At 34.0% G+C, this 22,651-nt stretch overlaps 1 protein-coding gene across 3 annotated transcripts in view; it reads right to left on the bottom strand.

Annotated features, from left to right (window-relative positions):
- WASHC3 (WASH complex subunit 3) overlaps window positions 1-22,651 on the bottom strand; it is a 57,915-nt gene that overhangs the window by 22,589 nt on the left and 12,675 nt on the right. The window contains exons 4-5 of one of the 3 annotated variants that reach the window (XM_063075769.1): window positions 22,315-22,413; window positions 18,185-18,295 (exon numbers count right to left, since the gene is read on the bottom strand). In XM_063075769.1, coding sequence (XP_062931839.1) covers window positions 18,185-18,295; window positions 22,315-22,413 — 210 coding nt within the window. The remainder of the gene's footprint in view (window positions 1-18,184; window positions 18,296-22,314; window positions 22,414-22,651) is intronic. The other 2 variants (XM_063075770.1, XM_063075771.1) reach the window with 2 other exon arrangements.

The following is a 22,651-nucleotide window of genomic DNA, read 5'->3' as shown; positions in this document are numbered from 1 at the left end:
TATCCCCAAAGGAATGGAAATATCATGTCGAAGGGATACCTGCACTCCTATGTTCACTACAGCTCTGTTTACAATAGCCAAGATATGGAACCAACCTAAATGTCCATCGACAGATGAGTGGATAAGGAAAATGTGGTATATATACACCACGGAATACTACTCTGCCATAAAAAAGAATGAAATTCGGCCATTTGTAACAACATGGATGAGCTTGGAGAAAATTATGTTGAGTGAAATAAGCAAAGCACAGAGGGAAAAATACCACATCCTCACTCATAAGTAGGAGCTAAGAGAGAAAGAAGGAAGGAAAAAAAGACCACAGTGGTACATTGGACAGGCAGAGGAAGAGAGCATACCCAGGGATACAAAGTGGAATGGAGAAAAGGGGAATGGGGAGGGAAGCCGGGGATAGTTGGGTGGGGGACACGGGGTATAATTGCAATTTGCAGTAATGGGTGTGCTGCCAGTATTGTTCTGCCTGTCACATCTTCGGCTCGAGTGGTGACGGTCAGCACTGTACCCCATGAATATTCATAAGCAATAAAAAAGCCACATCTTTAAATAATCAATGATAAAAAAATTTGCCTCAAACATATTTTTTAAGAGTAAGTATATACTTGTACAAATATTCTCCTCCCTGAGAAAATATTTGCAAAATATACATCTGACAAAGGATTAATATCCAGAATATATAAGGAACTCAAACAACTTTACAAGAAGAAAACAAGCAACCCAATTAAAAAATGGGCAAAAGAGCTAAGTAGGCATTTCTCTAAGGAAGATATACAAATGGCCAACAGACATATGAAAAAATGCTCAACATCACTCAGCATCCGGGAAATGCAAATCAAAACCACATTGAGATACCATCTAACCCCAGTTAGGATGGCTAAAATCCAAAAGACCCTGAACGATAAATGCTGGCGAGGTTGTGGAGAAAAAGGAACTCTCATACATTGTTGGTGGGACTGCAAAATGGTGCAGCCTCTATGGAAAATGGTATGGAGGTTCCTCAAACAATTGCAGATAGATCTACCATACGACCCAGCTATCCCACTGTTGGGAATATACCCAGAGGAATGGAAATCATCAAGTCGAAGGTATACCTGTTCCCCAATGCTCATTGCAGCACTCTTTACAATAGCCAAGAGTTGGAACCAGCCCAAATGTCCATCATCAGATGAGTGGATACGGAAAATGTGGTACATCTACACAATGGAATACTACTCAGCTATAAAAACGAATGAAATACTGCCATTTGCAACAACATGGATGGACCTTGAGAGAATTATATTAAGTGAAACAAGTCAGGCACAGAAAGAGAAATACCACATGTTCTCACTTATTGGTGGGAGCTAAAAATTAATATATAAATTCACACACACACACACATACACACACACACACACACACACACACACAAAAAAAAAAAACGAGGGGGGAAGAAGATATAACAACCACAATTACTTGAAGTTGATACGACAAGCAAACAGAAAGGACATTGTTGGGGGGGGAGGGAGAAGGGAGGGAGGTTTTGGTGATGGGGAGCAATAATCAGCCACAATGTATATCGACAAAATAAAATTAAAAAAAAAAAAAAAGGAAGAAAGAGAAATACCACATGTTCTCACTTATTGGTGGGAGCTAAAAATTAATATATAAATTCACACACACACACACACACACACACACACACACAAAAAAAAAACCGGGGGGGGGAGAAGACATAACAACCACAATTACTTGAAGTTGATACGACAAGCAAACAGAAAGGACATTGTTGGGGGGGCGAGGGAGGAGGGAGGGAGGTTTTGGTGATGGGGAGCAATAATCAGCCACAATGTATATGGACAAAATAAAAATTAAAAAAAAAAAAAAAAGTTTGGAAAGAAAACCAAAAAAAAAACAAAAAACAAAAAAACCCCCAAATATTCTCCTCCCCCAAAAAGCTGATTTCATTTTACATTTCCCAGTAAAATCTGAGTTTAAGTCCTGTGGAATATACTAAAAAGCATATGTACTTCACAGGGCCTGGTTTTCCAAAGCCTTGCAGTTTCAAACATTGACCTTGCGGAGGACTGGAAATTTCCCTCAGGCTATAAGTCTTTGTTGCAAGATAAGGATTGTGGCACAGCAGGTTGCTGGTTCATAGACAGACTAGTTACTGATTGTTATGTAAAGATACTGAGAAATTGCTATAGGAAGGAATGTTTGCTAAGATCAAACTGTTGTTGACAGGACCACTTAATTGCCTTATTGGAATGTCATCTGGCTTGTTTCACTGAAAGTTACCAGCCTATATTGTTAATCTATAACCCCACCTTTGTTCTCTTCCTGTAATTTCCTGGTCTGGAAAATAAATGCAGGAAGAGAACCCCAATTCAGCGTTAATTTCCCAAGGAAGGAATGCCTCTCTCTTGAGGGTTCCAGGAGATTAACCACTTTGGGGCCTCTCACTGCTTAGTAGAGATAGGCTTTGACTAATCCTTTCATCTCAGTCACCCAGGGGAAGTGGGGTGACAAATCTGTGGGGGGCAAAGCAACGCAAAGCAACAAAGTCCAGGCAAACATATGCATAAACATGAGAACTAAATTTATTAGGAATTCAATATGAAAAGTCTTCAAAGTTAAGGACCATATGTTTCTCAAATAAATTTGATAAGATCTAACATACCTTAATGAGTTAAGTCAGATCATTATTAATCATAATTCTCATTTTTTAAATCAGAAAATTTTACTTCAAAAATTTTTTCTTTACTTTAAAAAAAATTGCCCAGAAATAACAGTTACAGAAAAAGTCATAATTGCTTATTTTGGCTACAGAAGAGAAAAGGTCCTCATCCCTTCTTACAGTTTGTTAGGTTAAATGAGGTTGGGAAAGAAAAGACTTTCTTTCAAGTTAACAGGTTATTCAGAAGATACTGTCTCATGAAAGGTAGCAAAGGCAGGGCGGTCATTTGCAGGCTCATTTATACATATATCTTCACAACTGTTGTGCTTTATGTTACAAATTAGTAAAATTCAACCTATTAAGACTCAGATAAAAATGGATACTTAAATGCATTCTAAATATTAGATGGGTAAATATAAATAGCACCATTGTAGAATTCTCTTCAAAACCATATCCCTGAATCCAATACTGCTACATGAGGCAATATTTAAGGTATCCTAAAAAGTGAATTATGATAGGTTTGGAAGACAAAGAAGGTGGAAGATAAAACTTTGGGCCTTTTTGTAACATATAAAGTTTAATGACAAATGAGAGACAAAAAAAAAGAAGTCCACTTGCGTAGGGGCATCCAATGTGAACAGACTCATGTTTAGAATAGAGTAAGCAAGAGAATAAAACTAGCCCCATTTAAAAATACATATTACCTAGAACTAAGACTTGAGCAAAATAGATTTTAAAACAAAATTTACATAATAAGAGAATTTATTTAATTTTAATAGTAAAGGAGAAAGCCAACTGCTTGAACAAGATTGAGAATTCAACTTGATAATCAAATATGATTCATCTAGTTAGGTTAAAAGAGAAAGCTAGCAGTTTGGAACATTTCATTAAAAAAACACTAAAGTGCTAAGCAGAAAAGGCAAAAATAGCAGAGTTAACATCATATTTCTTTGAAAAGACCTCTCAGCTTCTTTTAACTATGGTTTGATGATATTAAGTCTATACAAACTTTCTATGTGATTTATTTATTATACTTTAGCATAATCCACAGGACATCATTGGAAAGGTTATACAAATAAGTAAAAAGCCAAAAAAACAGAAGGGAGAACAAATGAGGTTGAAAAAAAATGTTTCCAAATATAGTAAAGAAAGTGTGTATGGGGTGGAGGTGAGGGGAAGCAATAGGTGGGCGGGGAGGAACTGGCAATAAGGAAGTTGGTGGAATTAGATAAACTTGTTCCTACTTTAACATTAGTTTCATGGAATTGGTTATAGTATAAGAATAATAGCAATCGGAATCCATAAGCTATATATTTAAAGCTTAGTTTCTTAGAACTGGTTAAAGCACAAGAGTACAGATATATCCAAAATTCAGTGCGTCTGAATTCAGTCATTTCTGTATATGGATATAGGTAAAAGAAAACACATAAAACTTCTAATATCTTCCCCTATTAGACACTTACTGTCATCACCTTAATACAAATTTCATAAAGCCTGATAAAAATGATTTGGCCTGTGTTTTAAAGGATGCATTCCAAAGGGATTTGCTGTTATGTTTCCAGTGATGTTGCTTAGAAAATTTGTTTTGCTATATTCTTCCTTAGAGGTCACATAACAGTCTGGTTTGTTAAACATCAAAAAAGTGTCCAATTTCTGATCACCAAGAGACAAAGCTACTGGTGGTCTAAGGAGGACATCAGAGACCTCAAAACTGAAGTCTACTGAACTGTGGGATTTTTTTTGGCAAATGAAAATGGTAGTTTGTCCAACATAAGTAATGAAGAAGAGAGAAAGCAGCCTTAAGTCTGATGTTCCAAAAAATCACGTCTGTATTTGCGTCACTGGAGAAAGTGTGTAAAGAAGCCACAGTAATGAAATTATGATGGCAGCACTAATAGTTAAGTACTAGTTTCTTATATCACAAAAACTGTTTGGAAGTTTGTAGCCTGCCAATATTTACATTTATTTGCTACTGTGTTAATGAAAGCTAAGCTACTAAATCCCTCTATAAACCATGTTGAAATGTTCTTAAAGTTTTAGATTAGATGGGAAAAAAACCCTCTTACTCAATTTAACAGAGATAAATGACTTCCCTTTTTTAAAAATAACAGAAAATGCTCCTAATATTTTAGAGTTTTTCCTTGTAGTTCATGAGTTTGAATCACAATTCACTTACAGATGATGAAAAATATAAAGTTTTTTCTCTACCTAGGGCAACAATAAAGAAAAGATCTATTGATTTGACAGGCAAACAAAACCTTTTTTATTTGTGGGGAGAGGGAAAGAGTAGGAACTGAAAAGATGCCGTGGGTTGGTAAAAGGCAGCTAGCCTTCTAATTAGGCTTTTACGTAAATTTTAATTTAGTAAAACAGACCCAACCATATCTTTGCTTTGTTATTCTCAATAGTGCTATCTTTAAAATATCTATACTGCATTTTATGAAATGTATTAGTAGGGTATTATATTTAGGATAAAATTTTCAAATGAAATATTATATGTAATAGATAACTGTTTACTGAACAAATCCTAACACAAAAGAAAGTACATGCCCAATGATCTTTTCTCCTTCTGGAAGCTTTCGGTGAACGGACACAAAATCAATTTAAATAAATCTCTTAATCACTGTAAAATGAATATGGCTAGCTAAAAAAGGGGAACTTTATTTCTAATGACTTGTACAGATCTAGAAAATGCTAGACTCTGATATTAACTCTGATACTGTTTCCGCCAAGCATTGTTAATTCAACCCTGAATATGTGGGTTAAAAAGAAGCTTACAGGGCCGGACCTGTGCCTCACTCAGGAGAGTGCGGCGCTGGTAGTGCCGAGGCCGCGGGTTAGGATCCTATATAGGGATGGCTGGTGCGCTCACTGGCTGAGCGTGGTGCAGACCACACCATGCCAATGGTTGCAATCCCCTTACCGGTCAAAAAAAAAAAAAAAGGAACCAAAAATGACACCAGCCATGACTGGAGCCCCAGGAAGTTGGTAAGGTAATTACTGTTAACTTATTCATAAACTAAATACATTTTAGCAGTTCCATCTACACTTTTTAGGGATGGGAACTAAGGTTAACCTGAATGCCTATGAAGAAAAAACCTTTAGGGAAATTATTTCAAAAAATGAAGGATCTACTGTTAAGAGACAATTAAAAAAAATAGCTGTATTAACTTGACTGACCCCACCTTTTCCCCCATAAAATACACTTGTAACATAATAAACATAAGGTGTTAATGACCAAAAAAGTGCATGGTGTTTTCTTTGCATTTTGTAGCTGCTCAAGTATTTCTTGATTTAAGAGTGATTTGGTGCTGTGGAAGGCCCATTTTCCTCTTCATTATAATGCAAGAACAGTATTTCAAATTTAAAGATGTGCATTGATAGGTTAATTAATGCTAGAACTCCATTCTGAATATATACCTCATTTCACTCGAATGATATTTGCTCTTTGAAACATATATTAATAAGAATTTTCTAAACGTAATTATATTTTCACTTTCTAGGAATATAAACTTTAAAAGAATTTTTATCACTGTGGAATCTGCTACTTAAATTAAGAGTGTAATAAGTTCAAATGGTCTCCTGATCAGTTTGAAAACTTATCACTATACGTACCTCTTTAAGAGGACTTAAAGAAATATCTCCAAATACATGTCTGTGGAAAAATAGAATTAAAACATAATGCAAATCTTTCCATAAATTTTTTGAAGCTCCCTAACTTTCAAGGCCATATGGTGAGGGTTGAAAAGGCAGCCAAAATAATGGCAAAATAATGATCTGTAAAATTGGCATAATAATTCCTATAATAATCCCACAGCAATAAAAGCTAAAGAATGAATTCTTAGTAATTAACTACAAAGATGACTCTTTATTGAAATAACAGAATACTCACTTTTGAATAAATTTTTTAATAGTGATAATGTGTTTGAACTGTTGTATTATGATTCTCTCACTCAATGCCATTAGGGATCTATATGCACTCATATGAAGAGGGATAGCCAGCATTCAGCATTCCATGTGGTTACCGAACCACAATGAAGAGCCCTGAATGTGATAATGTGTCATCAGGACATGGTCTAACCAACTAACTGAATAAAAACTTGTAAAGTTTGTAAGCTTGGGATAGAAAAAAAGCAAGAGAAAATTTGGGATGCTGTACTGTATTATGAAAAATTTTAGTAAATTGTATGTAGGTCTAAAAATATTTTTTTAAATTACAGTATTAAGATAAATATAAAAGATGTAGATATATTCAGGTAGAAGAACAGATAATTTTCACTCATTTTTCCCAACAAAATTCAATATTTTGAAATGTACTTTACGTCTTTTTAAAACATACAATTAATATATCAGCATTTTCTCTAAAATGTAAAATAATCTAACAAAAAATTAACTTACAAATGATGTATGTTGTTGCATCTTACATTGTAGTGATCCATTCAAGACAAATCTTCTGACCCAGGACTGCACACCCCATTGTGAATCCTTACATTATCTGAAATCATTGTTAGAATATGGAGCTAAAAATGCTTTCCTCAAGTTCATAGTCTTTAAAACCTCTAAGGTACTTCTTTCCTTCCTGAGGTGAATCCGATTCCTTATTATAGCTCATGTGCTCCTCTGGCCCTTATTTTTTTCTCATTAACGAACCATAATCTTAGAAAACAAATTTATAGATAAGGTGAAAATCATAATATTTCTAAATAAAATAAAACTAGGTAAGTAACTATGTAATTTATGACTATTATTTCCTCCTTACCAATTTGGAAAACTTTTATCTGAGGTCCCTGCTTATTTCTGGCAGAGGTGATCAGTGGGGAAGAAGAGAAAAGGGCACTGAGAAATCAAAGACGAATAACTAAAGAACTGAAGCTGGATCAGAGTAAAAGAACTAGATCACACATTTCAGCAAGCATAAAAACTAATGTTAGTGGATATCTTCAAGAGCTTCCTTATGAACCTTAATAGTAGAGTGCTGTTTCTTTTGTCACAATTTCTAGAGTTAAGGAATTGTTTAAATGAGTTAGAATGAAAGATACGAAGTCAAAAATTAAAACATTTTTCTGTTAATGCCTTTTGTTGATTACCATTTTATGTATCACTTAAAGGAAATTCCTGTGAAATTAAAAATTACCATAAGCTAATCATCTAAAAGTTCCCTCCCCTATGTCTACTTTCTTGTGCTACCTCTTTGTCTTCCTTTCTTTTGTGGAGAAGGGGATAGAGGTATGTTGTTGCAGTGAATTTAAGGCCAATGAAGTAAATTTTATTGGCACTTAGCAAAATAAACTGAAATCAAGAACAAACATTTTGGCTTTCAGATAAGCTATCCCACACATTATCTAAATTATTTAAATTATAATACCAATGACACACAAAAGAGAAATATATTGTCTTCAAACACACTTTTTTTACATAAGAAAAACTGACATGACAAATTTAGCATCTTAAATTTATTACCTTATCAATTATTTTTAAAAGATTGTTTTGCATTCTCAATTTTCTTATGTTTCACTTACTTTCATTTTAAAATTATTTTTTATTAAAATTAATTTAAAATTATCTGATATATTATAAAAAAACAAAGTAGTCAAGTGTACTATAGCCAAACATCTTTCTACAACTCTAATGGAGTCTGGCATCCATGTAGTACACCAGTTTATTGGTATGTGACTATTCTTCAAATATAATTAAGAATTCCAAACCCTTCTGAAGTTCACAGTTCAAAATAAATTTTCCAGAAATTTTAAGTACCATAAATAAAAACAGTTATGGTAAAAAACTAGTTTCTGGAAACAAATTATTCACAAATTAACACTTTCATAGCAATTGAATACCACCTAAGGAGAGCTGTAATAAAAATATGTGATATTAGTAGTAAGATATTCTGAGCTGTACGATTAGGGCAACAGTGGTATTAGTGAGAAACACAGTATGATTGGTTTTGAGCTCCCTAACTTTCAAGGCAACATGGGGAGGCTGAGTTCAAAAGGCAGCCAAAATAACTGCAAAATCATGATCTGCAAAACTGGCATGATAATTCTTCACACATGGTTTGTTAGAGGCCAGTTCACTGACTTTAGCAGATAATAAGTAATTTTTGTAGTTCCTTAACAAATTTATGACAGTTATCTGTTTCTAGGTTTTCTGGATACTCAGGGCATGACAAAGCATAGGCAACACTGCAGGGGCTCTCAACTGGTAGCTGGCACAGTGTTCTGCTCAGGGAAAAGCTCTATCTAAACCTTCTTGCATTTTATATAAGATAGACTGTAGAAGGAGGAGGAGAGCTGTCAGAGGTCACTTAAGTTCCATTTATCCCAACTCAAAGTTACTATTCATATAGTTACCATTCTGCTCACCTTTGCTTCTTTATTTTAGTTGTAGTCATGGCTAACTGTCATGTAGACCTGGCTAACCATTTAGTTAATGGTAAGGATAAAATATTTCCTTTTCAATTTTTGAAGTCGGATAGAAATTATATAATTAAGTAAACAGACAAATGTTCATTTACATCTTTTCTTTAACTACATTCACATGGGAGGAAAATCAAATCATTGGACATGTAGCCTTTATTTTCAATGAACAGGCTAAAGCACCATGAAAAATGGTCTCCCTGTCCTCCAAATCTTCATGTATTCAAAAAACATTGACTTTGATGTTGATTAGTAAACCTTAGATATTATAAAAGAATGAAACACAAATTAATATTATAATACTTAGATACAGTTAAAAAACAATAAAACAAGAAATAACACAGTTGTGAAACTAAAGCCACATCAGTCTTTTTTATAGCTGGGATTACATATGAACCAGTAGCTGCTCCTTTTGACTACACTGTCGACTGGTGATGAGGAACCCACCCTGGAGTACTCTAGACCCTGGAAAGCCACACTGGGGTCATATCAAAAAAAGTTTTCAAAGGCTTTAATTACTCTTACAATAACTGCATTTTGATATCTAAAAAACACTCTACTTGAAGCTTGATTAGCTTCACCAGGTCCAAGGTGCATAACTTCTTGAGAACATCTTTAGTAATCATTTGGAATCTCTTCATCCTTAAGTAATGGAAGTCACATGTCCCTAGGCCAACATCCACTGCTGGCAACAGATGCATCAGAACCACCAGAACCAAAGAGATTATTCAATTCACATTTCAAGCCAGCCAAATAAAATAGAGCTTTAAAAAAGTCTAAGTGTCCGAAGAGACTGTTTGGCAAATATGGTTTCAAAAAATGCAAGTCATTAACTTCTTAATGTGGAAGTCGAACTTTCCCAATGCACAGTTTATTACTGGCAAAGGATTCACCAAGCTCTGCCAGTAAAAAGGAGAGAATTGTTGGAAAAGTGATCTAGGTACATAATTCCAGTTAAGTTATAAAAGCAATACGTAATTTAGTAAAGGCTTGTACTGCACTATTATGACAACAAACAGTAAATCAGAATCAATTATCTGCCACATTTGGAACACAACAGTATTACTCACTGAAAAAATCTTGGTGTAAAACTTGCTTAAAAAGGAAAAAAAAAAAAAAAAAAACAGAAAATGCCAGCAGGTATTCCAGGGACATTCATTAATAAGATCCAAATTTGGGGATCAACTATAGTTCACAAATCTAGAAGGAAGTTCAGATCTCATTTTACAGATGAGGGAACTGAATGAATCCTTGAGAGGTGCCATAATCTGAATGTGGTGACACAAGGAGCATATGACAAAACTAAGAAACTATACCATGTTGCATGTTAAAAGAATAGGGTAAAGATATGGGTGTACTCCTAGGCATTCAAATGGTCTCCCAGGGAAACAATTACTTTCTTTAATTGTAATCATTTTTGTATCTCTTAGAAGGCATTAATCCAGGAGTGACAGAAAAAGGCTTGGGGACCAAAAAGCAAGGTAATGTTTATTACTCTGTAAACTGGTACTTGTGACAAGTGAAAGATTGTGTTGGCTTCTGTTCAAAGGAGTTTGTTAATTAAATAGTTTTAATTATCTAGCCTCTAAAATAGATTTAGAGGTATGTGACAAGTGAGGCAAGGCACATATAAAAAGCAGGACATTCCAAAAAATTGCTAAGACCCAAGAAGAGGAAAATTTCATAGCAGCTTAGGGAAGAAGCCCCAAAACACTGTAGTTCATCCTGATAAACAGGAAATGTAAAAAAAAAAAAAAAAAATCTGTTTTTATAACCTGTAGGACTTACTATAACTTCCTATCTGAAGTGAATGATCACTACATGGGTAGTCTGCAAATTCAAGCTTTCTGTACTAGAGAAGAAGCTGAAATGGCTTGAAAAACTCTTTTCTATTCTCCTCTTAGAAAGGATAAAATGGTTCTAAATAACAATTCAGAAAGGAAGTGGGAGAAAAGATTATAAAATTGTTGAGGAGTTATTAAAGTACAGAGATGCTACTAAGTGTAAGAAAATTACACTTTGAAAAAAGATAAATTCAGCATAAATGGAATTATAGGTATAAGACTCTGCTTATGGAGCAGTAACTCATATTTTTAAATGACAAGAATATAAAAGCAATTTAAAAAGAGATAAATCCCGTGGAGGATACCAACACTAATAAAGCAAATGTAGTTTTAGCAAGACCATAGCCCTGTAGTTTAAGGTATAGCCTAAATTTTTAGAATTGAACATTGAAATGCTAAGCTTGGGAAAAACAGAAAACTTTCCCAGGACTAAAGTATCTGTTGTAGATACAAAAATTGTAACACAGCAAAAATGCTTGCTCTAAGGGCAGATGTCCTTGGTGCAGCTAAACCTAATGATTGTTGCCATGACAATTATCTTACGGTTCTTTTTGTAACTACCTATGTTCCTTTTCTGTAACTTTCTTGCCAGGAGAATAAAAATGGAGAGAAAACCTGATTCAGGGTTATTTTCCAAGGAATTCTTCTCCCTTGAAGAATTCGTTTCCTGGGAATTAACCCTTTCGGACCTCTCACTGCTCAGAAGAAATGGGCTTTGAGTAATCCTTTGCGTCTCTGTCACCCTGGGAGAGGTGACAAAATCCTACTATTGTCCCTGGGAGGTGAGAAACCTTGTGGCACTGTTAATTACCTTTTGAGGATATAGAGACAGTTATTTTTAGAATCTTAGGAATAGATTTTTATCCTGTTGGTATAAATATAGTGACTTTTTTTTTTCCAGAAAGATAGGTTTTTTTGAGACCATGCTATCTTTCCTTTTGTTAAGACAAATAATCCCCTAAAAGTTTGAATGTAGGTTTCTAAAATTCAGCTTCAGTAACAGTAACATGTACAATGGGTGGTAAACTACTCAAGATCATACCAATAGACAAATAGAACTGATTTGATAAATTATGCTGTTATTGGTCTTTCCGTTCATTAACAACTAAAACTAAATTTTGAGTGGGGGAGCAAGCAAGATAAATCTTAGTAACCCTCTGAAGTTGAGAAAAACTAGGTATTTTAATGAAAACGTACATCTTGTTGGGAAAGTGAAATACTTTTCAGTGTTGATAAGGCAATTTGTAACAAAACTGCCTTCTAGAATTAGCCAGGGTTAGGTTCCTCCTATGGTCAGTGGTCAAATTTGTTTTTCTTTCTATCTATATCCCTCTGAACCCTGTTTTTTCTCAGTCACACTCAAAGAATTTAACCACCTGGAGAAGAGAGAGACAAAGCTGTCCACATTCTTCCCATGTCAATTATAGAAATTAAATGATTCAATAGTACAGATTGTAATGGATCTCTAATGATTATTCTCCACTTCTGGGAGGCATTTTCTAAAGTAGGATGGTACTGTCATCTGTTCTTCCAGTTCAAGTTATAATTTTGTAAAGGAATGGATATAGCAAATACAATTCGTTATGCAGATACTGCTGAAGAACAATATTTTAGGTGATGGCTTACAAAATTAGAATAATTGCACTCCTGGAAAAGTGCTAAGCAGTTCAGAAGAACCAGAAGATTATGCTTAGCAATATCCACAGGTTTGATTAAGGGGCTTTATACTGAAATCAAAGGATAAAAAAATCCTCAATTAGAACTGTAAGACTAGATCTATGAATAACAATAACATAATAGAGAAGGAAACAGAGTGGAAAAAGTACCAGGAAATTAATAGAACGACAAATGTAAACAAATAGAAAACAAATCCAGTAGCCTAAAAAAACTGTGTGTGCATGTGTGTATTTATATAGAGCGAACCTGAAATTTCAAAATAAGTACATCTCAAAGACCACTGACACTTAGTGGAAAGAAACTCATGAATGAAAACGGGCTATTGAAAGAAATGTCTTACAGTGTTTTACAACAGAAAGAGGAAAATAACTATAAATAAACATATACACATACGGAAATTCTTGAACATGGGATAAAGGAATCTCTTAGAGAGGCTAAAAGGCAAAAGTTGTATTATCATATGGAGCATATTTTCTGGCCACCAGAACAGATGGAGGATTCAGATAAGGCTTTCCTAAAACACTGTGGACAAGCACAAGATAAGATACAGGCATGATGAGGAGACATTACCTATCTACATGTACTAGAAGTTTAATTTTGCCCAAATTAGAACATCAGTAAATTCCTAAGATGGCTTGCTGAAAATTTAATTCTTCAATAGATAATGAAGCCATGAGGGGAACAAATTTAACTATTTTATACTTAAGTTTGAATAAAAAGGCCAATATGAATGATGTTGCAGAAATGATGGGAACTCTGGTAGTGACCATGTGCCAAGGAAAGACAATCCTGGGCACTGTCAAACATATAGCCTACATATGTTGCTGGACTTTTTGACAGTCACTCATGATATACTTTAGAAACAGGAGAAAAGGTGGATATATAGATGGTTTAATAATCATAATCCAAAGAATAATGGTTGGTAGATTCATGTCAAACTTGAGGGAGACACATCTACTTGGTCTATTCTTGGTTTGGTCCTACAAAATATTTTAAATTGATAAGTTGAAGAAATGGGAGCAAATTTATAAATTTCCAGGTGACACAAAGCTGGGAAAGAGAGTTAATATGCAGAATTAAATAGTTCATTCAACAAATACTGATTGAGTGACTTTATAGGTAAGATGTTAAAGTGAATATAAAAATTAATCAAGACACCATTCTTCCTCGGTTCCATTTTCAACGGGCAATATAAAAATATGTACAAATAAGCATAGAACATGGTATGAAGTGATAAATTCCATAAAGAATATAGATAAAGTAGTTGGATAGGTCAATGAAGGGAGATAATACTTCTAGCTTTATGTGTTGGTGAATTCAGAATCTGGAATGATATAATGGAAGCATTCATAGAAACATGTTAGATGAGTAAAATTTGGACATCTAATAATCAAGAGAAAAAGGATCTAAATTCAGAGGTAGAAAAGCATAGGGTTTATTTAGGGGAGGGTTTGTGGTTTTGTCTGACTGAAGAGTGAAATTCAGGACAAGGAACAGTAGAAAATAAAAGCTGGGTAATAAGATTCTGGGATACAGGTTGGCACAATAAACTAAAAATAATAAAATTAAATTTAACTTGGATGAACTTCCAGTTATAGGATGACAGTGTAAAAATATTGCTACTCCCTTTCTTCTTGAAAATCACCCCCAAACAACTTGAAATAGAACAAAACCCCCAGCTTTAATGACTGAAGCACATATAAACTACAATATATAAAAATTAAAAACGGAAGAATGATTGATGACAGCATAGCAAAGTTAGGCCAAGTCCATGTGCCTGAAGAGGGAGACACCACAAAGAAGCACTTCCAGGACCCTAGAAATACTTAGGAAATAGAAACACTCATACCAAACGCAGGAGGGAGGCAAAGGTCTGAAAACAGGAAAATTTGGCTAAAATCAGGAAAAGTCTGAGGCAGAAAAAACTGAACCCCTCTGCTGTGGTTTGAATATCCCCCCAAACTCATGTTGAACTTAATCCCCAATATGGTATTTGAAAGGTGGCGCCTTTAGGAGGTGACTCTATCATGAGGACTGGGCTGTCATGAATGGATTAATCGATGAATGGAATAATAAGTTAATGTTTAAAGGGTTATCAGGGAATGAACTTGGTGCTTTATAAAGCGAGCAAGTAAGCACATTAGGCAAAAGAAGTACTAATACTAAAGAAGAACAGTTTCGTTTTGCTGTCCATGGCATTATTTTCCACCAAATTAATTTAAAAGCGAATAGTCTCCAACAACCAGAAAGAGTAGATTGGCTCAGATCTTGTTATGTGATACCCTGGGTTGCCACTGGATTCTATACAGAGTCCCCACCAAGAAGAAGGCCCTCACCAGATGTGCCCCCTGGACCCTGGGCTTCTTGGCCTCCAAAACTGTAAGAAATAAATTTAATTTCTTTATAAATTACCCAGTTTCAGGTATTCTGTTATAAGCAACAGAAAACGGACTAATACACCCTGCTTCTTATACTCAGTAACATCAAGCAAAAAGAATGAGCTGGAGTTAAGTGCCAGGTACTGCTAGACAGTTAGAGGTTAGAGTTTTTTGATTTTGTTTTTTCATATAAAACTAATAAATATTTAATTTCTTAAGTGTTTTTAAATAAAATTTTTAAATGATGTTAATATATAGCTTAAAATATTTTAAAGCAGTTCTTAATAAGAGTTTTTTTTTCAAAATACATATGCTCTAGCTCCAAGTCCCAACTCTAGACTTCCTAATTTTGTAGGGTGGGGCCCAGGAACTTATACTTTGGAAGTTTCTCATTCTGGAAACTACTGAGCTAGTGTGAAAAAGAAGCCTATCACCAAAACCTATCAAAAGGTAAAATGGCATAGAGAAAAACACAGGCATTGTCATTCATAGGTAAGTACCATGTGCCAGGTAGTGTTCTAGGAACGAGGAATAGTGTAGTACACAAAAAATTCCCTGTCCTCATGGTGTTTATAGTCTGGCAGAGGGAGAAACATAAAGTAAATATGTAATATATGTAGTATGTTGAAAGCTGATATGAAGAAAAGTACATCAGGGAAGGGGTAAAGGGAATTGGGTCAGAGGACACAAATTTAAAATAGGGTGGTCAAGGAAGGCCTTACTTGTGGAATATACCAATATTTATAAAGCAAATGTATTTCACAGGGCCTCCAGAGCCATGCAGCTTCAGGTTTAGCCCAACTTCTTAAAAGTACATATAGAAATGTTGACCTTGCAAAAGACAGGAAACTTTTCTCAAGCTAGGGTCTCTGATGTGGATGGAGAGTTGTGGCACAGCAATGTTGCTGGCTCAAAGACAGACAAGTTACTAATTGATATGTAAAGATACCGGGAAATTGCTGTAGGGAGAGAGAGTGTTTGCTAAGATCAAGCCTTTGTTGGTTGATCAACTTAACCTTTTGCAAATTGTATTATGGAATGTCACCTTGCTTGTTTCACTGAATATTACCAGCCTCTACTGTTAAACTATAATTGGCCAAAACCCCACCTATGTTCTTTTTCTGTAACTTCCTGGTCTGGAAAATAAATGTGGGGAGAGAACCCCAATTCATGGTTAATTTCCCAAGGAAGGAATGCCTTGCTCTTGAGGGTTGCAGGAGATTAACCCCTTCAGGGTCTCTCACTGCTTGGAAGAGATGGGCTCTGAGTAATCCTTTTGTGGCTCCGTCACCCAGGGTAAGAAAGGTGATAAATCCGTGTGAGACAAAGCAACACTTACTTAGAAGATTTGAATAAAGATTTGAAGGAAGTGAGGGAGCAAACCATGAAGATATCTAGGGAAAAGTGTTTCAGGCAGAGAGAAGAGCTAATACAAGGGCCCCAAGACAGGAGAACTGTCTATATACATTTATTCAAGAAACATCAATGAGGCCAGTAGAGCTAGAGCAGAGTTGAGTGAGAACATGAGGACAGGGGAACTCTGCATATTTACTCAAGAAACATCAAGGAGGCCAAGTAGAGCTACAGCAGAGTGAATGAGAAAGGTAACAAGGTAGCTAAATTGTATAGGATCTCATAGGCTTCTGAAGGACTTTAGCTTTTACTCCTAGTGAGATGTTAAGCCATATGATTAGAAAAATGACTATTTAAAGTTATATGTGTGTGTGTGTATACATATAAACAATACAAAATGACTCCGAAAAGCAATGGAACTTGTTTAAGTAGTTAACAAAAATTAGGTTACCAGGTGTCATCTGGGAACCTTAGCTGGATAAATAAATCTAGATAATACCTAATATAGTACCTTAAAGTAAGTATTTAATAAATATTTGTGGAATAAATGGACAGTGGATTTCTACAGGAAAAAGAGTGTTTGAAGTTCTTGTAAAATCAAAGGCAATGTATCAAGAATATGTTATCCTAAGATACAGTTTTTCATAAAAGATTTCAGGGTATTCTTAACAGATATCAAGTAGATTTTCCTATTTTATATAGGTTAGGGAACAGGACATTAACATAAAAAGGCTTTGAGAGTCATTTTGAAGCTTCTCCTCTTTCATTTGAAAGAGTGAAACACACATTTTTTTAACAGTCTATGTTTCAAGCTTAAGCTTTCCTGGATTCTAACTTTAAAAATGCATTCATCATGATTCATACTCAAACTGGCTCTGCTTTATTCTTATTAATTAAAAAACTTCATATATTTTCATCCCAAAGCCTAGTTTATTTTTTTCTAAAGCCTAGAGCCCAGGGTATTGACCATCAATGAGGAATTCTGAAAGTGACAAATCTACTTCTGATAGCTAGGGAAAGCTTTTCCCCCACTATCACCACTGTAGCTTCTAATTGACTCAATCTAGTCTCTCCGGTTGTCAGAGAATATTTGCTTTAAAATTATTTTGGTGATAAACAATGGCATGGACAGCAAAACAAAACTGTTCTTCAGTATTAGTATGTCTTTGCCTGATAATAGAATTTTACAAAATCATTAATTTTTTGATTAACAGAAAAATGATGGATATCTACCTCCTTCAACCACTGCAGTAGGACTTTCTACATGAATGAAAAGAAATTAACTTCTGCTGTTATAGACAACTGCAAATATTTTTGGTATTATGCCATGTTATGATTTCTTGGAAAAAAATATAAATTATGAAGTCATATAATATTAAAAGCATCACCTTTCATGGCCAAGAGATCACTGATAGATGAACATCAGCATAAAAATATATTTAAAAAAATTATTTGTGCTACCATATGGAAATTAAGCTAGTCATATGATTTACCAAATAAATTATCTACTTTCATTCGTTTCTGATATATCCAAGATTTGCATTGATAACTTTCTGTAAAGCAAAAAATTTACATGAATCTATATTAAACTGTTAATTTGAAGTATGTGATCAATTTTAACTACAAAGATTTTATTTCTGGTTACTTTTTTCTCAGGGTATTATTTTATTTCTGGTTACTTTTTTCTCAGGGTATTAATTAAAATAGGAAAGAAGTAAGAGAATAGAAAACTTGGTCACTCAGTTTAGCAGTTTTCTCAGATTGAAAAAAATAACAACAAAACCTCCAGGGTTAAGAATTTCAAATGAGGCTGCTAGACAGAGAAGACAGACCAAATTAGCTTACCACTTGAACCATTTTGAGATATCTGGCATATCTTGGATCCTTGGCTACAGTTAAGATATTTTCTGCTGATACTTCACTTTCCTGTGGTCCAGAGTCTTGTGTACTGTTCTGCTGTAGAGAGTATGCATGTAAATCTTTAGGCAATTCACAAAAGGGGTCTATCATGTTACTTAAAAGGGATGTTTCTTTCTATAATTTTAAGGCAATAAATATCACTAAAAATCATATTTCTAAATTTAAATACCAATAATTTAATTATGGAATATATTTTCGAAATATCTACAGATACTTAAATATGACTTCAGAGGAAGCTACACTTAATATAAATGCTATAATGTTCCTTAAAATGCAAATATATTCATGGCATTAAGAAATTAAAATTCTGCTTTACTTCTCCTCAGGGTTCTGATATAAAGCATGAAATTATAGGTGGATATATTATCTTAATAAAACTTTTAATAAAGCTAATAAAACTATCTGATTCATCAATTGTTTAATTCTAAAGTGAACTGATTTCCTCAGTACCTACCATCTACCCAACTGAACTCCTTATTTATTACATCATCTTATTCTAAGTGAACATGGCTCTTCTAACTTTTTAGAAAGCAACGCCTGGAGAATTTGTGGAAGAGAGGCATTTCTCAGACAAAATTATCTGGTTGTATACATTTCAGCTTATGGTAACATTGTCCACAGAGTGGATAAGATTAAATGCTAATTACTACTTACAATGAAGAACACTGAGGAATGGTCTTTTTATATAAAAATGCTTTTTTTATACAGGCAGTCTTCACTTTGCATAGTATCATGTTAACTGAAAGTTGTCCATGTCGGAACCTTATTCTTGCTTAAGTGCAAAGCTAGGACTGCCTGTATATGGTACTTGATTTTTCCATCAAACTGAAAATTTAGAATCTAGTTTACTTTTATGAATCCCATTCAATACCTATATATGTGTTAAGAGGAACTTCCTTAACAAAATAAAATCAATGTTATGTCTATATATCTATGCTGAAATGTAGAGAAGTAAATAAAAATCTTTAAATCTTCATATTCTTTAGAATACGAATGTGAATTATATTCTAAGGTTTTCCCTCAGATAATTAAAATATAAATTAAATCTGTCAAAAACTCTGAAGTATATAAAACATTCAAAATTTTTTAGATTTCTCCTGTTATGTGATACTGTTAAGTGTTACAAAAGTGAGCAGATGTATATATGTAACATAAATAAATACAGGGAGTCCAAAACTGTTAATTAAATAAAAAGTTCTGACAAGATCCAAATATTTTTTAAAAAATTTATGGACAATAAACTCATACACCACAAAAGAGCAAATGAGAACTATATCCTGGCCTAACAGATTTCAATTCACAGCTTTTAAGTTTTGCCTAATAACGAAGACCTCTCAACAAGGTTTAATTATGTAATGTGTTACACCTTTGCTATTTGAATGGCCCATTAAATCCTCTCTCGTATCTCTCAACTGTCTTTCATTTTGTTATCAAATTAATCTCAATCTGGACAATTGAATGTTCTACTGTGAATAATGATAAAGCCTGAACCATAAAATTAAAGTTGTGGAAAAATCAGTATACAAATCCTGGGTCTTTGACTCATGTATAGATGAGAGATAGCGATAATGAGTGATTTTTTTAAAAAAAGTGCATTATTATCCTTTATCTGATAATAGAGTTGACTGTAATGTCAACAGAAACTCTGGATTAAGCAATACTTAAGCCCATTTCAAAATATTTTATATAAAACATACCGATTAATAACAATGAAGAAGAAATCAGAAGTTGATTTGAATATCAGGAACATGTGAACAATTTTATTAAGCTAATCAACACACAAGTTTACCACAATTTTTTAAACTAAGGAAGTCAACAGTACTTCATAAATCCTCTAAATGAATTAATATATCATTTTAAAATAAAATTGCCAGAGATATATCAGGTCATTCTTAATTTGCAAAGAAAGTCAAGAAATTCTGCTCTGATTACTAGTAATCAATTTTTTGGGAACTTAAATAGGTAAGGATCAAAACAAACGCATAAAGGTTTTAAAATACATAGTATAGATGTCATTCATAATTGCACCTGGAAAAATTAATACTCAAAGTTAGGCAGATACTATTTAAAAATCTTATAGAACTTATGACAACTATATCCACCAAAGAATAACTACTGGGTAGAATGAAAATACTTTCTTAATATTGTTTACAGATGCTTTGTTTTAGAAAAAGCGTGGTTTATATTTGAGAGAACCCTATAAATTTAAACTCCTCTACAACATCTGGACTTCCCTCTTGTATATTATTCATATTTCAGTGGACATCATAATGAAATTTGCTATATTAATTAAATGGGTATTAAAGTTTCTAACATCTAATTGTTAAGTAAATGATTACTAATTCATTTCTCAAATGCATACTGTATCTAAACATATGGCTCCTACCACAGGGCCTCGCACCACACATCCTCAATATGTTTAAAGAATTGAACACAGGTACTGGAGACAGTGTACTGCAGTGTAGTAGGTAAGAGCTAGGACTCTTGGGATCAGACTGCCTGGGTTAAAATTCCAGCTCTTACATTACTGTTAGACCTTCAGCAAGTTACTTAACCATTGTGTTCCTCATTTGGCTCACCTGTAAAGCAAGATTGATAACATAGTGCTTACATACATCATAGGCCTGTTGTGAGGATTAAATGAGTTACTTTATAAAAACGACTTATAAGTGTGCATACCCCAGAACACAGTAAGCACCCTTTAAGTGTTAGCTATTATCAATGTCAACATCATCATGACCTAAAAAATATCCTCTGAAAAGTACCTCCAGGTACAAATGCAGACTTCTATCACATAGGAAGTCCTTTTGATTAGTATTACTTTGGTGAGCTACCATTTTAGTGATTTTTTTATTCTGGATTTTAATACCTCACTGAGATACACTACAGATTGTCCTCAAACAATAAAGAATTTTTATTTTTTGAAATTAAAAAGTAATAAAAAATTTACATTTATACAGAAGCATAGATTAATTTTAAGACATAAGAGCCAAATGTAAGTGTGGCTCTTACTAGGACACTGACTTAAACAAATCAACTTCAGAAACACACTTTTTAGGCAACTGGTATTTCTAAGATCAGTAGCTCTCAAATTTCAAAGCCTAAGGAGCATGTTAAAATGATTCAGTAATTCTCGGGTGCAGCCTGAGTTTCATTTCTAATAAGCCCTTAGGTGATGCCCATGTAGCTGGTCCATGGGGTATACTTTTGAGTAACAAGGGGTTAGACGAAACCAGGGAATTACTGTCAATTATACTGTGTATGAGGAAGTATGTTAAAGGCATTTATACGAGGATACGTCAAAAAGTTTGTGGAAAATAGAATTAAAAGATAATAAAAATCTTCCATGAACTTTTTGAAGTACTCTCATATAACAAAAAATCTTATATAAGAAAACGTCAAAACTTTTCAGAGATGCTCAAGGAATTATGCAGGGGTAAAACGACATGATGCCTAGGATTCATTTCAGGAAGTGACAAAAATGATAGACGAAGCAATTGTGGCAAAACCTTAGTGAATCCGGGTGGTGGGCACTTCTCCCTAATGTTGTGTACTATTCTCCCTAATGTTGTGTATGTTTAAAAATTTTACAATAAAACATTTAAAAAGTACATTTCGTAGAGGAACTTAGAAAAATTTCCATAGGGGCCAGCCCCGTGGCGCACTCGGGAGCCTATATAGGGATGCTCACTGGCTGAGCATGGTGCGGATGACACCATGCCAAGGGTTGCGATCCCCTTACCGGTCACAAAAAGGACAAAAAAAAAAAAAAAAAGAAAAGTTTCCATAGTAAACTTGAAGAAAATAATTATATTCAAGTTTTTCCTAGTCCCACATAGATTTTTTATAGGCAAAGAAAATACTAACTTCAGGAAGCCCTTCAAGATAACAAAATAAAACAGCTTTTTTCCAAACCTCATTTTCTATTTTAAGGTTTTAAAGTTTTACTACTAAAAATTTTACATTTTTATTTAACTTCTTCCGTCCAAGCTGCTGCTTAGGTCTATCAGGTTCAAACAAGATTTGCTCATGTTTCTTGTAATTTAAATTCTTACCTGTGATTGCTCTGAAGTGGGCTCAGAATGTAATCCATTTGTGACACTTAACGGAGATACTTCAAATGTGACATCATCTAGGCCTGGGATGGATGACAACTGAGAAAAGAAAATTAGTGTTGGTATATGATAATATAAAAAACACTGTTAAGTCTTGATGTGTGTGTTTAATAGCTGTCTTAAGTTTTAAGCCTATACAAAATAGGTTCATAAAATCTCGTCTTTAATTCTCCATGTCACAAACTAAAAGTGAAAGACATTACCAAATAAAATACTTAAGAATTTCCCCAAAATTGAAATGACCTAATAACCATTCTTTTCCAAGAAGTTACTTTTA

Source organism: Cynocephalus volans, chromosome 12 (genome assembly GCF_027409185.1).
Source record: "Cynocephalus volans isolate mCynVol1 chromosome 12, mCynVol1.pri, whole genome shotgun sequence".
NCBI classification, from domain to species: Eukaryota; Metazoa; Chordata; class Mammalia; order Dermoptera; family Cynocephalidae; genus Cynocephalus; species Cynocephalus volans.
The sequence above is the reverse complement of the archived record's forward strand: the minus strand, read 5'-3'. Positions and strand labels throughout refer to the sequence as shown.